Raw genomic sequence first — 17138 nt, 5'->3', positions numbered from 1 at the left:
CACTTAAATTCTGACTCAAGGCCCAAGTTAAATTTAAAAGCTCAGAATGAGATTAAATTTGGGGCTCTTCAGTGCTAATTTATAAAGTTGATTTTAAGTGTTACCTTGAGGAACTTAGGAGTGTGAAGTACTAGTAGAGTAGCAACATACTAATGATGAGATCAAGTACATAGAGAAAGCCATACTCCCCTCCTTGAAGTCCAGCTAAGACATTACAATCCCACTACATCCATGCCTGTTTTCAAAGGCTTTCTAGATATTTTAAACCTTATGAGACCTGTCTTTTTAATCAAGTAGCAACATGAGTTGGTATTTCTCTAACTCCAGACAGGCTTCTTGAGAAGCCTCATGACACCAAGAGATCAAACAATTCAAATGCACTGCACAGGGGAAGCAACCAAGTTCACTCTCAGATTCGAAGAACGATTCAATTTCAGACTGTCAAAGATCAAAGAATGAAAAATTATTGGAATGAATGAAAAAGAATGAAAAATATGAAGTCTTACTTTTGCTTCAACAGCAGCCAAATCTGCCTTAATAGCTTGAGCCTCCGAAATCAGTACTGCATATTCTTCTTTGTAACGGGCAATACTGGCCTCAAGATCACGAATCATCTGCTCCACTTCATTTGCTTTCTGTTGGTTGTCTTTGGCATCATCCTCCAGCTTCTGCAGTTCATTGCGTAGAGGTTCCACTCTTTTCAACATGTCAGCATAGTTCAGCTGCAAGTGGTAAATAGAACCTTTACACTTTCTAAAATGACATGTTAACAGGAACCACAGCACTCAGGTACAGACTATCAACTGCATCTTTACAAATTTATGTACTTCTGACCTGTTTGAGAATTAATAACTACTTATGAGAAACTTAGTATTGTTTATCAGTCCCTAGGACTCTAATTTAAACTAAGCACAGATACATAAGTAATTGCTTTTTGCAAGATCCTTGTACTGCTCTGTAGATTTACACCAAGTCATTCAAAAGGTTCAGGCCCCACTAAGAAGTGCACAGCATGGTTTTACATAAATATTCAATGGGGTGTCCATGCCAGTACTGTGCTAATCTGCTCTTCTCAGCAGTGAAATGAATAAAACTAAGCCAGAGAACAATTAGGACAGGGCCTGTTGGCAAACAAAGTCTCTCTAGATCATGCCATAACATGCAGGCAGAGTTTTAACAAGCCAAGAATCTTGCTGTATTGGAACACCAACAGGCAAATAAAACCATTCTTGGGTACCTCACTCTAGGGGCAAGATTCCCAAAGCCTATTCCTTTAGGAAACTTTAGGAAGTCTGCCTTGAGTGTGTCCTACTCTGAGGCAAGACAATGCAGTCTCATTAAGAGGACTGCATTGCATTTTCCACTGGACAACTGCCTTGTTCTGCAGAATGACATCACATACAGAAAGTATCCACCAGTGTTCACCGTAAACCTAAAGTTTTTCAGTGCAGAGGCTGTATCACAACTGGCCAATAATTCTCTGGCATGGCACTATATATATATCCCATTAGCATTCAGCTAAACCATCTACCCCATTTCTTTGAAGCAAAATAGCTTGCAATACTTAGCTGAATAAAGGCAAATTCAGAGCCTTTAGACATTGCTATGTGCCTTCTGGCTCATTCTTTTCACCTTGCCTTTGCTTCCTCAAGCTGACTTTACCTGTGCAATTGCCCATTTCACCATAGGTCCACAGGCCAGTGATGCTCTGTTTACAATTTCATAGTTGTAACTCGGATTCGACAGGTAGTTTTTCTTCATCTTCTCCCTGATGGCATCACTGCAAGGGAAAAATTTTTACAGATAGCATGAGTACACTATGTCAGCACACAGGTGGCTCAGTATCCCTTTATCTAGCCTGCCTTCCACAGCTGACAAGAAACATTTCCTGTCAGTTTTGCTGAGTAGTAGCTGGGATATTCAACATGTTGTTTCAGAAATTACAGCTTACAGGTTATTAAAAAAATCAATATTTTAAGATTAGTCATTCACAAACTGCTAAATCTGCTTTAAAAAGCTGAAGGGAATTCAGATGTCTCTAGTCTGACCTTCTCCTCACACTTAGAGCCAGCTAGGAAGCTGACCTCCTGAGCTGAATAGAGCCCTCAGTATCCTGCTCTGTTACTGCTGCAAAACCACTTTCAAATGACAATGTGGCTTTGGACACCAACACGCTGCTTTGCAACCATACCACTAAGTCACACAACAAGCAGCTGCTTTACCCCAGTTTTCATGATACACCTTAGCTTCAGTAGTCTATTTCCTGCATGTACCACCTGCATGTTCACCATGTGCAATAAGCTAGTGTCAAAAGAAGTCAAAGCAATTACACAGAGGAAAAGTCCAGTTAAGACCCTCCGTTCGTTGTAAATTGTTTGTTCACATAAATATCTCACAGTTGCACTTCACCTGATTTCCTCAGCAGAGAAGTTAACAATGGTTGGAATGAAGTTCTCCCTCATGATGATGGAACGTATTTGTTTCCAGTCAGTGGTGCTTTCACCTAACAGCAGGCAGATGGACTCCAGGGCCAGCTTAACTGCTGCAGGTGGGTTAGCCATGGAACGGACCTCTACCAGGTGCTGCTTCTTTATTGACTTCACAGCTAACCAGTGCCCGAAAGATGAAGAGTGATGATTGGGAAGAAAACAAACAGTTAGCAAAGCCCAGCAGAGTACCTTGGATTTGTAAAAATGCTTTAAGATTCTAAAAAGGAATATGAAGTTATTAGAGAAGCTGATACTACTGAATAACTACTATATTACAAGACACACATCCATGAATGTCAACTTGCCAAATGGGCACAGACAACTTACACTGCTGCCCAAAAATGATGCACTCAAACCAGCCATTTGTCTACACAGTTTAATGAATGGGCAGCTTGAGTGTATGCTGTCTGTTCAGCAGCAAGGCATCACTGGTTTTTCTACAGCTGTACTGCCAGAAACTAAGCCACAAGCCATAGAAGAAGCATCAAGAATCAGACTTGGTACTATTACACAAAGGAAAGGGAAAAAAAAGGCACAAAAATCACAGCTCAAAGACTGTGAATTTAAAAGAAGGGATTTCTTCAACTCTGTTCAGCCCCATGCTATGAGCCTACACTTTTATTAGACAGGATCAACCCAGATCACAAGAAAACAACTTCCCATAGAGAACTGTGTGATCTCTTGAGGTGCTAACATACCATTCTGAGCTTCAATGACAGCAGGCTCCACCTTGTCAAGATCTTCTTTCACACTCATCTGCTTGTCTGCAATGACCTCCTGCTGCTTGTGCAGCTGTTCCTGAATCTCCTGGCTCATAACCTGTAAGGAAATTTCAGGACAAAATACTGCTTTTTAGAAGCTGAATTTTTTCCAGTACTTGGTCTGTAGGTACTGTTTTGTAAATAAAATAGTTGCTATGCACAGAGATTTAACAAAAATTTTTACCTTTTTCTTCTCAGCTTCCTGTTGGTCTTTCACCATCTTTTTCAGCTTGTCATTGGCTGCTGCATTTTTCACTTCCAGCTCCTGACTCTTTATTCTTAGGTCACGCCGCAATTCCTCCACCTAAGATTGAGTGCAAGATGGAAGAAAGAATTCATATTGAGCACTGAAATCTATTTACTCACTCCAGCTTTACAGAGGGCAAAGTTTTAAGAATACACACCTGATCAACCGTTTCCTTGATTTTTCTGAGACCAACGTTCAGATGCATTTGCTGCTCCTCCAGTTCACTTCGCTTCTCATTGAACAAGTTGGCATAATGGTTGATGAAGTCCAAATAGTGGCGTGGTGTGATTGCCATGGTTCTGCCTCCTCGTTTTGCCAGCCGAGCATTAGCCTTTAGGGAACAAAGTGTTGTAGAGTATGCACTGTTTTAAAATGTATCTGGATGCCAAGGATCATCGTTTTTAGGAAACTGGTGAATGATGCCATGAGGTGAGTGTAAGTTAAGCAGTCTGATAACATACCTGGTGAAGAGTCTGATGAACAAACACACAGCTATTAACAATAGCCTCCCTGTGCGATGGTGGTTGTGGCAGCTTATCATACACAACTGGCATGTAATCAGGCACAATGTAATTTGGTTTCTCAAGATCCATTTTGCTTGTGAACTCTTTGCCAACTTGGTACAGTGCCTCGGTTGACCAGTCTCCAAACCAGTTCAGGACACATCTGAAATACAAAGCATTTGTGAAGACTTCCCCAAAAGTAGTGTTTTAATGGTACCTGTAAAATATGTTGGAATATGCAGCAATTACCTGTTGAAGAGTGCAGGAGAGGTAGCTGCCCTGTCCTTCAGGCCCTCAGAAGATGGATTCATAGTGAACACTACATGGAGATTGCGAATAACTTGGCTGGTGAACCATTTGTAGAGTTCCTCATGTGAATCTAACATTAAACCTTCTTTCTGTGCTCCTTCTTTACACTGAGTCATGAGGGTAGCATATTCGTCTCCTTCAAAGAGACCAGGAACCTAATTCAAAAGATAGTTTTGTTGTAGCTTATAGTTGTAAAAAGATGCAAAAAAAATTTATTTAAAATCTTCTTACCTCTCCATTGGCTAGGAGAGTGTTCATTCTCTCCAGGAATCCAGAATCCAAGACGTTTGACTCATCCATAATAAAAGCTATTTTTTCATTTTTGCAACCAGAGCGTCTCAATACTGTCCTAAGGTCTTCATCAAAATCTTCACCTGTGTATTTTCTGTGAACCTGGTAAAAGTTTACATTGGTCATTAACATTTTGATTTAGCTTTTAATGCGATTTTAGGGGTCAATATATAAGTGGGAGTTTTGACTTACAGGATTTTAGAAGTAAATTTAGCACACCAACCTTGATTTGGTAGACACTCAAACCATTCATCCAGGCAACAAATCTTGACAGGGTTGTTTTCCCTGCTCCACTGACTCCAATTAGCAGCAAGTGGCCCTGTGGCTGACGGAAGATTCTGAAAAAGAACACAACCAAGTGTGATTGATAAGTGTTAGCAACTTACTGAAGCAATTCCTAGAACATCTAAGCTTCAAGGTAGTACCAAAACTGACACACACTTCCAGATAGTATCCTGCTATCTGGAGATTGGCAGAATATTTTCTATAGACATCAACGAGACCATGCTCCATTCTTACTCTGTACTGAGGTTATTTTGGTTTAGAGTAACTCTACATACTGCTTATATGAGCAGCAATGGAAGTCTGAACTTACCGGTCAATTCTTAACACATGATCCAAGACTTCATTGAACAGGACAAGTGGTACATCAAGTTCTTCTTCATAGAAGACTTTAAGCCTGGCTTTCACATAGTCTCTCAATTCTTCTTGATCCACTGGAATATAATCCTAAAAGAACCAATACAGTTAATACAGTACAGAAATTAAGACTAAGGGAATTTGCTTAGGGGTAAATTTATGAGTATGCCAAAGCAGAACTACTAGAATACTTGAAGTAGCAATCCTTTACAAAAGCTTAAGAGCATTGTACTCATTTAACTTGCACAAGAACATGTCCACTGCCTAGAGTGCCACAGGTAGCAACATGGGGTTTAAACACTGTAATGTAACTACTAAACCTACCATAGGCTGAGCCTGTGGTGCCAGTTACCAAAGAGACTGGGAAGTAGCACTACAGACTAAATCCCTTCCCCAATTATTTTAAACAGCCTTTTCTAGTCACTTACTATTGGTGAGAGATGGGTAGCAAGCTAGGTGGACTTTTGCCTAAACTCACCAGGATTTGTACAAGTTACCCAGATGGATCACTTCAGATTATAAGAAACAGGTCACCAGAAAATGTGTAATATCAGTATTGCTCAAGGGTCACTGCCTAATCCAAGAGATTCCATAAGGAGTAACTGTCACCTGGTAGTGTCACCATATATTATTTTATACTGCCTTTACATTCCACAGTGGCTCTTACAATAACATCCCTGGTATAACAGCTATTAAATTTGTGGCAGAGTTCACTTCAGATAATCACATTAAAAATTTCTTGGATATGAATTTAACAGCATCATGGGCACCGATTATCACTTTAATATGGTCATAAGAGCTGTATTGCTCAGTTACATCTAACTTACTTAATTTTGGGGTTTATTTTTTCTCAAATTTTGACTTGCCTTTGACAGCCAGTTGCTGTACAAGATAGGTCTGCTCATAGCCTTTTCTTTGTCAATGTTGGGGAAGTGTTTCAGAGCAACCATGTCAATGTTCTCATCAGTCCAGCGTCTCTCCTCATCTTCCACAAGTCTGGATAAAGAATTAAATCAGTGAGTACAGTCCTCTGTAATGGGAGGATACAATCACACCACATGGCAGCACTATGACTGAAGTGTATCTTTGCTTTGTACAGATACAACTCCTGAGAGAGTCAAGCTGCAGTGAAACGAAATATTCTCACTGGTATTCCAGCTATTTACCATAAAGTACACTTTAGTCTGATGTTCTAATGAAAGTTAGCAAAGAGTAGGCAACTTTTTATGGTTTTGCTTCCTCAGCTCATGAATTTACCTGTCCTGGAAGAGACGTAAGGCTTCGTGGGCCCAAATCCTGATAAGGCCTTCAACTGGTAAGGTTTCCAGTGGTCTTAACGCCTCGAATATACCTCTCACCCACCGAGTCATCTCACGAGGCGAGTAGATGTAATGTGGCTGCGTGTCTTGAGTGAATCTCTCCTAAAAATTTAAACTCAATTAGCTACTTTATCTCAAAGATGCACCGTATTTTTTACAGGACTTGGCATTGCAAGATATTACTGTGACAGCATAATTCAGTCATTTTTGCCAGAACTCAAGTAATTAGTTGAGCTCTTGTACACATATTATCTATGTGAAAGGCTAACAACACATGCTAAATGAAGCATAGAAGAAAGCATTCTAACTGGAGTTTGGAGTTGCACTTAACAAGTTACCTGAGACATCGTGTAGAATTCTACCATAGCAGCAGTGAGAGGCTCTGCATACGTGCGAAGTGATGGGATCAGCCTCAGCATTGCACGGTTGAATGTTCCATATATCTGAGTAAGTGAAGCTGGTCCAGGATAGTCCACATAAACCACAGGAACATGTCGTAAAAATCTGAAAGATAAGCACATTACACAGTATAGAAAGTAAAATTAGTCAAATTACTATCTGTATTCTCTTTGTTATCTTTTGCCAAAATTAAATAACTGCTTGATTCAAAACCATCAGCCGCAACTGTAGTTGGTTTGATTGCTCCCATTCCCAAGTGTTTCAGATAAGTGATTCAACAGCCTAATACTAAGTCCACTGCTGGGCTGTCACAGTAAGAACCAAGCAGCAGATAGTGCAAAGGCAAGGAACAAAATTTCAGCACAGCTGTTGTTAAATAAGTGTATTAAGAACAGATTACATAACCAATGCTTCGGTTTTTACTCCTATTCCATTGTTACTTAGAATTTACTAGACACATTACCTGTGTGACAGAGGTTTTCTTCCAGGATCAGTAGGTGGATTACATGCACCAACAAACTGAATTCTCTCCAGTTTCACCCATGTCTGGTCAGATGTACGGTAGAATCCTCCATGTTCCACCATCTGGAACAAAAACGTAAAAATAAAATCAAATCAGTGGAACATTTTATCTCCCTATAAGTAGCTGTTCTGGTACAGTTGATTACAAAGAAAAACAAACCTGTCTAATGAAGGATATGACTCTCTGTGTGCCGTACTTATCCATATCTGGCAAGTTGATTTCATCACAGAACAGCACCAGCCACTTTCCTAACTGCACAGGAGCCAGCACCACTCCATTAGGGGTACGCCTGTATTCACAGTAGTGATCAAAAGTTTTCAACAGCAGTTCTGGAGTGGTAGCACTTGAAAAGTTGAGTCCAACCACCTTAAAAAGAGTATAGGGAAGAAAAAATTAAAATACACTAAGGACTGAAAGAGAGTGCATCAGGAGTCCTTGGAACAGGTATGTTTGGCTGCTCACAAGGGAAGTACATATACCATCCACATTACATGTATATTACCACATATATACAGCCATATACAGCCTAGATACTCTTTGCTTCCCACTGCAGGTTCTCCATTTACCATGCAGCAATGCCTCCTGCCCAGCCCTGTATTTTGAACATGACAGCCTCATGTAACTGTCACTCCACCTAAATACACAGAAGGATGAGAGCTATTCTTAAACATTTGCACAGTATTTTTAAATACTGAATGCAGGAATGCTCCTCTGTTACTGAAGTGGCAAAAGAAGAAAGCAGCTTTAGGCTAAGGAATTTGAGAAATGAACTTGTATTCTCAACATGGTTTTTATTTTTTACTATATATACACATGACTGACTGAGGTGAAGCTATCACTGAGTTTCGGCTAGGAAATAAATTCCATGCTATCTTTAATCTTAAAAAGATTAAAGACTTGGTACTAATCTGTAATTCACACACCCATGTGCACACACACACACAGAAGTCTCTCGTGTACCTCCATGTCAGGCAGAGCTCTGAGAGCACTGAAGAGGGTCATGGTCTTTCCAGAACCTGGTGGTCCACAAAGCACCAGAGGTTTGTGTTCTGCCAGCCAAGTGTACAGCAATGCTTCATGGCGAACTGTATCTAGAGTTGGCACTACAACATCAGGAGCTGCAACTTTGTGTGTTTCAACTTCAATTTGAGGAACTTTGGATTGCCATGGCACCCATTCACCTGTAATGGACACCTAGAAACACAAAACCATGATTAGACAATTTAGGACAGGAATCCAGCTCAACCTTATTTAAATTCATTTTTAAAGGGACATCAAATTTGATGCTTATTTAAACAAGCAGTTTGTTTGCTGAAGTGTGAAACTGTAAAATTTAAGATAGTCTAGCTGTTTATTCTCCAGGTTTCCCTCCAAAATCTAAAGCAAGCTTTTAAGAAAATGAAAGAGCAACATTTCTAGCACAAGAAAGATTTACCTCATAGTCAATTATAGGTATGTTGGGTGCAGTTGGCAGTGGCACAGTGGTGATTCTCCTGATGTATTCGCCCAGCTCCGCTCTCATTTTCAAACGACTGTCTCCAGAAAGAGACCACAGGATCGCATAGACCAGGTACCTCTGTGAGAAACAACAGCAGCAGCCATTTGTTTTAGAGTAATGGAACAAAGCCCAGTGAGTAACTCAAATCTAGGCAAACACAGGAGTCACTTAAGAGCAGACTGCCTTTACCTGGATGTAACGCTCCAGCTGGTCTATCTGCATGGGGAAGTCGGGATGGTTGGCATTGTACTGGGCCACGTTGCGGCAGGCCTGGTGCAGCATGGAGAACAGAGAGCCCAGGCAGCGCAGGCGCGTCAGGTCCATAATGTGCTCCAGCTTGAAAGCGTGTTCAAGTGCCTTGGTCACCAGGCCATTGGATGTGAAATATGGCTGCATTATTGTTGCAGCATCTCTCTGAATCTGTTGGGGGAGACAAACACTGCTCTAAGCATTTGCTTCTCATTTGACTACCAGGCAGAAAGAAAAGATTTTGTTTAAGGTTTGAAATGCTTCATATTAAAAAAAAAAAAAAAAAAAGAAAAAATATGTAAAGAGGAAGTCAGCTTTCCTATGATAGGCTGTCATAAATTCTACATATGGTGTACCTGTGATACAAGCATTTTTACTACTTTATCCCATAATAAAATGTAAGTTATACCTGCAACATTGGGGATGCTGCTTCTTCTCCTTCATCTTCTTTGCCCTTTCGCCTGCGCTGAGCTTCCTCCTCACCTTCATCCAGAGGAATGCTTCTTAGTCTGGCCAGGAAGTTATTGAATATCATGTCTGTACTGAGAACATCCTCGCTGAACCAGACCATACCACACCTTGACACAGTAGCCAAAGTGGCATATTTCAGATCCTGTACTTCAAACATGATACGCACCTGAAAAAAAGAAATTTAAAACAACACTTAGGTGTAAAAACAATCAACCAAAACAATACAAACACCTTTTCCCTGAAAAAACAGAAAGCTTTTAAAATATGCAGATTTGCATTTAGGTTCTGAATAATAACATCAGCATTATACTGTCCTAAGGTAAGTTCATCATTATTGTAATTTACCATAAGACTTATATAATTCACATTTTGTCTTACAGGGTCAGAGTAAGCATAACATGAAATGTTTCCACAAAAACCCTTTACTCCAGCAAACCACAATCTGAACTCACTGTTACTTTGCTTGAGATGAGAAAGAGGCACAACACTAGTACATATTAAATTAAACCAACAAGCTTATAAACAGCACATAAACACAATTAAAAAAGTAATATTACATTTGGTGGGAGGCTGAGACGTTCTCCATTTGGCAGAGTCAGAAGTTTGTTGTCATCCAGAACAGAGTTCAAGTTCTCAACCCATTCAGGGTCTACATCACCATCAAAGATAATCCACTGACGTTTTTGTAGTTCACCTCTCACATTGTCTATGATTCTATATTAAAGAAAATATTCATTGAAGGAGAGAATTAAGGCGAGTTTATCCTAGGCACAAATGTACCAGCCATTTTGTATTTGTGCTAATTAAGACTTACTTTCTCAGGACATGTGTAAACAAGCCATCTGTCCATTCCCTGGTATTTGGATCCAAAGTACCATAGAGGTGATCTTTGCTGATTGCTTTTGGATCTATAATGTGAGCAACACCTTCTACACCCTCCAGCCGTTCAAGGGCCTTCAGAAGTACTCTCCAGGCCATGCTCTTTCCACTTCCAGAGGGACCAACCATCATCAAACCATGATTTATCTGTGTAATCTGATACAGCTGAAGAACCTGTGACACAAAAAATAATGTACCAATTAACTTCAGCAGGTAATCTAAGCTTTTAGGTATAGCTTGTTTAAGACAAGAAAAATCTAGAAGCTTTCAACTTTCCATAATATAATAGGAAATTCAGTCTTATACATAAACTTCAACTGCACATTTTCAGTTTTATATTTTACCTTTTCAACCCACATGCCACCAACTTCTTCTCCATCACCATAGGTAAGGTACATTTCCTGACACACTTTCTTCAGTTCCTCTCTCAAGGCTGTCATCTCTCCACGGTGATACTGTACTCCAGGGAATACATCAGAAAGGAGACTGAACAGCAGTGGAATGTCTTCTGCAACCAGTTTTGGCACCATAGTTTCACATACACTTTGTATCAGGATCTGCAGAGAGAGAGAGTCACATTTCATTGAAGATTTGTTAAGTTCACTTTACCAAACGTGTTTTACAAGGAATACTTCACTAAATACTTTACTGATTAAGTACCAGACCAGGGTAGTCTTAATCAAAACAACTGTTTTTTGTTTTTTTTTTATTGTGGTTTCACCTTTGGAACTACCCAGTGATCTCCTGTGATTTTCAGTTTATACAAGTCCTTCTTATGTCTTTTCATTATGCTTTTGGCATTAATTGCTGAGATGCTGTGCAGCAATAAATGTCATGGATGCACCACCTCATATGAATCATTTTTTCACTTTGATTCATGGACTTAGAAGTCATGTTTAACTTGGTGCTTTTAAGCTATCAAATTACCTTTGGAAACTAACATTATTTTGTTCACATGGCTTAATACTTAATAGTAAACACTGAAGGGTGACTTTCTTTGTTTAGTGTACACCCTCTATCACAGAAGTAAAGAACTTTGCACACACATTACCTCTTGCTCTGGCAAGTTCTCAGCGATTTCTCCCTCATCAACGACTTCCCCACGCTCTTCCTTCTCCCGCTTTATCTTCTGAATCCTCTCCCTCTTCACATTACCTGCACTAACCAGCACACTCTTCAGTGCTCTCAGGCCAAAATCATAGTGACTTTGGGAGGACAGCTGCTCATCACAAAGCCTAAGAAGCACAAGAGACAAAATGAGACAAAATACAATTTGATTCTCAGTACGAACCAACACTCAGTAAATGTCATTCTTTACTTGAAACTATTTCTTCAAATGATTGCTGCACAATGTGCTTAGTGAGGTGCAAAGAATATTACAGCTTTGAACAATAAGTTCTATTACTACTGACTGCAGCCAAACTTGTTACTCACTTGAAGAATGGTACTATCTTATTGGCAAGAACTTCGGCAGTACGGAAACCTTGGGAGTAGAGCATGACCTGGGCAATCAACTGACGGTCTGGTTTTGTCATTGCCAAGCTACGAAACAACTTCTTCAAGTTGTCAGGCAGATTGGATCTGCCTGCATAGCCAGGATTCATGGTGATGAAGATAGCCATGTCAGGGCTCACTTTGACTTGTTTGTTCAGCAGCTCACAGGTAATGGGTGTTGCAGCTGAAAAGAGAGTGCATTTAGTTGTACCTGAGTCAGTGATCCATCACTCTGAGAACTGAAGTCATACATTATTCTGTTTTAGTCTCCTACAGTAACAGACAGCAGGTTTTCCAGTACTGCAGCTCAAACAATACAAATTTCTACCTGCTGAAAGTTACATCAAATATTTAAGTTTTGACATAAAGTAGCTTCATCCTTGCACAATTTGCAAGAAACATAGCTGGGCAACAAGACATGAAGAATGTTAGAGAAGAATTACATACTCTTGTCATAGTTGGGGTTGGAATGCTCTCTCAAGGCTTCCTGGATGCACTGAACTTGCTGTGAAACTGCAGAGAGCATTCGCTCCTCCAGTCTGTTGAACTCATCAAAGCAGCCCCACGCGCCCACTTGGCAAAGTCCCACAAAGATGCGTCCCATTGCCTGCACGGAGAGGGGAAAATTCACTCAATTGCATTGGCAGAGTGATCAGAGAAGAGCACTTTATACAATGCCTCCAAAGCAGGAAGAAGCTGTGTTTATTTGTTGGTTACTGTATTTGCAGTATTGTAAGACATATGAAAGGGTTCTGAAGTACAGCTTTCACTGCTTCACAGAACCACAGATCATAGCTCCCTATTACTTCACACTGTACTGCAGTGTGCTCCAAAACAGGCAAACTAAGTCCACTGCATAATGTTTTGTTTGCTGATACCATTAATATCAGGTGCAGTTCTAGTCCTTTATTGCAAGGAGGGTACAAGAATTACAAAACATTTCAGAAGAGCAAACTGGATGGCCAGAGTATGATAACCTTTCTACACAAAGAACAAACTTTAAGGTAAGATTCTGTAGAAGGCAACATGATGGAGGTCTAGAATCAACCAGATTCAGATGAATAGGAATCAATTATTCAGTCTTTTCTACTACAAGAACTTAGAAATCATTAAAAAAAGACAAAAAGAAGCTGCCCTTTCATGAAGTGCATAGTAATAGTGCACAGTGGAACAATTTGGTAAAGATGTTATAGAACCAAGTGTGCAAGTGGATTTAAGGGGAGAAAGATACATGAAAAAAGGTTCACTGGAGCAGGAAAGAGTAATACACTTCTGCTGGGACATGCTGATTGTTCTAACTGTCAGAGGGAGGAAGGAAGCTCAGGCAAGGAGGATCACATTATCTGGGATATTAATACTCCCTAGGCGTTTTCTTACAGTCACCCCTACAAGCCAAATGTTGGTTAAATGAAATCCTGATCTGGTCAAAATACAGCTGCAGAGGAAAAAAACCACACATGGGCAACCTGGCAGAGTCCATAAACTTTAGTGATTCCTTGTCCATGTTTTATACTGGTTTTTATCTACACACTTGACCAAGGTTTTCATTTAAAGATAATTTGCTGTGTTACAGTTTACAGAGATATTTCATCTGGTTCTCAGTTTGAAGATGTCATTAATCTTCAAATATCTGGATAAATTTTCTTAGTTTTGAAGAAACACACATTGAGGTAAACTGCCCATCTGTGTTGTAAAGGATAATTTGGCAATAGTACAGCTACTTCAGTAATCTCACACTCTCATCTGTTCCTCATTAAACCAGTACTATCAAAGCAAACTACATAGTTTAAGATACTTTCCTAAAGCCACTCTTAAGCCTCTGCCCCTGTACTTCCTTTCCCTCCATTTGCTGTTACAGAAATATCTGTTCAAAAGCCCAGAACCCCTGCTCTAGTGATGTTTCATCCTACTTCTGCTTTAGGCATTCTTTTGTTACAGAGGTTCTGTATGACCAACAGATACCAGCTCAGTAAGGACTTCTACATAATCATCTTGAAAATAAACAGTGAAAATAAACTGTTTTAGGATTCTGAAGAGATTCCTACTTGTTGTTAACAAAGACAACAATGTTTTAATCAACCAGCTTACCTGGAAGTCAAATGTTTCATCGCAGTTGAAAACCAACACAAAGCGGCCGAGTTGATGTCCAAGAGCTTTAACAGATTCTGTTTTACCAGTACCAGCAGGACCTGTTTTTGAAATGAGATGGACATGCTTAGAGTTTATCATCTGAATAGCACTGCCAATTCGAGTAATCTGCCAGCACGTGGATTCTGAAGATGCCTGTTCAATCAAGACGGTTCAAACAAAACCTAAAACTCTTTTGACTTCCCCCAGAAGACCATTTTGTTCTTTGCTATCTTAGTTAAAAGTGTCCTGCATGCTCATATTAACACTGTATTGTGGGCATGCACATCCTTTCCCCAGTCCACCCCCTAAACTCCATCCTAGGCTACACTACAATCTCAGGAATGCTTGTTAGGCCTTGGCCTACATTAACACTAGCAGTTAGCTCCCCTTGTGCTTATCAGAAACCCTGTCTGCTCCCACAGCTTCTGCTGTCTAACAAGCTCCTGTTTTCTACTTAATAGCCTTGAGATTTCTGGTTTTTTCTGTCTGAACAACAAAGCAAGTAGAATACTATTTTTGTTGTTGGACTTTTCAAGGAAAGTCCCAGTAACCACCAAATCGGATTGTGGCCAGGATGAAAATTTACTGATGACTAAAATCAGTAATTTTGCAACTCTATAAACAGTGGTCCTAAGTGAGATGCTTTGAGATCTCCCGCAGGCTGTGAGAGATGTGGAGTTCTGAGATCTGCAGCAGGCTGAGAACAGGATCTCCCTCCCAGTGGGATGCCTCCTGGAGCTTGTGATCTCTCCAGTATGCAATGGAGAATTGCCATTGAAAGGTGACAACGGAACCTGGACTGATATACCCCACTTCTTGAGACCCAACCCTTCATTTCTGGAGAGCTGCAAAGGCATCTGATGTATTTCACTGAACTTAAGGGGAGTTTTTCATAGGTATACCTTTGCACATACTTCATGTCTGTGTGCCTTATGAATGTTGCCAATTTAGGTCCATAATTAATCTAAACTTTTTGTCAAGTTACTGCTGTGCTTACAGAAAATCCTACTGAATATTTTTTTAAAAAATTAATCAATTGTTCAAGTACTGCTATTATTGTATTGATTAGATAATTAAGTTTTGCTAAATCCTTTAGACCTTGACTTGATCCAGTCTGAAGCTAAGTTTGGCAGGGGACTTCACTCTCTTGCGACCCAGCAGTAGTCTCCCATACCCCTTTGCATCCCTTACTGCTGTCCCTGCGTTTCCTTCTGTGTCCCCAGTCTCCACATATACCATTTTAGATTTTTTTTCATCAGATTTTTCCTTGTGCTTTATCTATAAAGTAAGTAATAGAATGAACTTTGCCATACAACTGGTTGTGCTTTTACAAACTCCTATTTAAACCTGCCTTTACTGATTCCTCACTGGTCATTCTTTAAGTGACCTAAACCACTCATTCTCATATATATTAGAGAAGGTAAGAATTTTACACACTTGTCTCACAAACTTACCAAATGGTGATCCTCCAAGTCTTGCCTCCAGGGCTTGTGTCATTGTCAGGTAGCAGCGGTCAGTGAGAGGAGTCTGTACCAGCTTATCCTGAACCCCAAGGTACTCAAAGCCATAGTTGAATTTGGCATTTGCCATCTGAATGGAGAGCTGCTGCAACACATCTGTCTGCTTTGGGTCAAAGTAGAACCGCATTTGGCTGAGCCACTCGAAGGATTTGGAGTTGTCAATCTTGCTTTTGATCAGTGATCTTGTAACATCTCTCTGGTGCACCAACTCAGTGATCTGGAGAAGGAAGTAACTCCTTAACACCACAACAATACAAGCCAATAAAGTCAGGCTAATAAAGACAGGAATCACAGCTTCTTAGATTAGCACAGTGAACTGTCATCACTTAGAAATCATGACCTAAAACCAGTCTCCCATTTAAAATCTGTTGCTAAAAAGCCAAAATTAAGTGTTGCCTACTACTCTTCATGACTTTCCTAGTTTACAGCAAAGCACTTTGGCCCAGTCAGCCTGTTAATCCATTACACTACTGAACTTGGTATTTTACTTGCCAGAAACCAGGTATTTCCCTCTAGAAATAACCCAGGCTCATTTTAATTCTCCCCCCACCTCCAACCCCTATCTACAAACAAAATCATATTATGATTACAACAATAAGCAACTTAATGACACATTTCACATTTGAATGAAAAAACCCAGTAACTTCCATACCTGGAAGAACCAGTTTGAAGATCAACTCACTGAGACAATATATAATATGATATCATGCATTAAGCTGACTAGAGTGAAAAACTACCACCACCTACATTAAGGATCAGGCCTTAATGTAATTGTTTAAACCACACAAAATCTTTTCTTAGAGGAATAGTAAGTCTTAGACTGATCAATTTTTCAATTAAAATTCTAAAATGCTCACCTGTAACCCCTGAAGAGGACAGGAAATTTTTACTTACCAAGTGCTCCAGTTTCCTTCTGCGAAGGGGTGGCTGCTCCATCAGCACAGAGTCTGCCAGGACATTGAGTGTGACCTCAACATTGGCTAGCACAGACTGGAGAGGACTGTTGTCTCCTCCTCCACCATTTAGGGCTGACTCCACATTCTCAGACCAAGCAATCTGGGCTGACAGCACAACAAGCTGAGCCTGTGTAAAAAAATCCTCATCAGACAGTTTTCCTTGCTGAAGTAACCAAGCTGCAGTATACTTTAGTGTTCCACATTAATACCTGGTATTTGTCAATCCAAGAGATGTAGACTGCTGGATCAATTGAAGTTGCTTTTCCAAAGATTTCTACTTCAGTAACAGACTCTGCAAGCAATTTAGCAAGGGTCACCCTCATCTCTTTTTCAACAAGAGTGAGCCACTCATTGATCTTGGGATGTTCTGTGATGGAGACGGGTGTTTTGAACAGCACCTACAAGAATAAAAGGTTTGAGTCAGCACACATCCACTTATTTTCAGAATTTTATTTAAAAAG

General features: G+C 40.1%; 1 protein-coding gene across 1 annotated transcript in view; it reads right to left on the bottom strand.

The window, feature by feature from the left end:
- The window catches only part of DYNC1H1 (dynein cytoplasmic 1 heavy chain 1), a 44999-nt gene that overhangs the window by 12093 nt on the left and 15768 nt on the right, over positions 1-17138 (bottom strand). Inside the window, exons 25-54 of the mRNA XM_038137832.1 lie at positions 16887-17075; positions 16616-16804; positions 15656-15938; positions 14160-14260; positions 12519-12678; positions 12012-12255; positions 11629-11812; positions 10922-11134; positions 10513-10751; positions 10256-10412; positions 9637-9864; positions 9168-9398; positions 8916-9056; positions 8441-8674; positions 7640-7846; positions 7421-7542; positions 6897-7062; positions 6497-6660; positions 6106-6235; positions 5196-5329; positions 4824-4938; positions 4541-4702; positions 4250-4464; positions 3959-4163; positions 3655-3828; positions 3435-3554; positions 3188-3308; positions 2410-2605; positions 1663-1780; positions 507-722 (exon numbers count right to left, since the gene is read on the bottom strand). Coding sequence (XP_037993760.1) covers positions 507-722; positions 1663-1780; positions 2410-2605; positions 3188-3308; positions 3435-3554; positions 3655-3828; positions 3959-4163; positions 4250-4464; positions 4541-4702; positions 4824-4938; positions 5196-5329; positions 6106-6235; positions 6497-6660; positions 6897-7062; positions 7421-7542; positions 7640-7846; positions 8441-8674; positions 8916-9056; positions 9168-9398; positions 9637-9864; positions 10256-10412; positions 10513-10751; positions 10922-11134; positions 11629-11812; positions 12012-12255; positions 12519-12678; positions 14160-14260; positions 15656-15938; positions 16616-16804; positions 16887-17075 — 5358 coding nt within the window. The remainder of the gene's footprint in view (positions 1-506; positions 723-1662; positions 1781-2409; positions 2606-3187; positions 3309-3434; positions 3555-3654; positions 3829-3958; positions 4164-4249; positions 4465-4540; positions 4703-4823; positions 4939-5195; positions 5330-6105; positions 6236-6496; positions 6661-6896; positions 7063-7420; positions 7543-7639; positions 7847-8440; positions 8675-8915; positions 9057-9167; positions 9399-9636; positions 9865-10255; positions 10413-10512; positions 10752-10921; positions 11135-11628; positions 11813-12011; positions 12256-12518; positions 12679-14159; positions 14261-15655; positions 15939-16615; positions 16805-16886; positions 17076-17138) is intronic.

This window comes from Motacilla alba, chromosome 5 (assembly GCF_015832195.1).
Source record: "Motacilla alba alba isolate MOTALB_02 chromosome 5, Motacilla_alba_V1.0_pri, whole genome shotgun sequence".
NCBI lineage: Eukaryota > Metazoa > Chordata > Aves > Passeriformes > Motacillidae > Motacilla > Motacilla alba.
The sequence above is the reverse complement of the archived record's forward strand: the minus strand, read 5'-3'. Positions and strand labels throughout refer to the sequence as shown.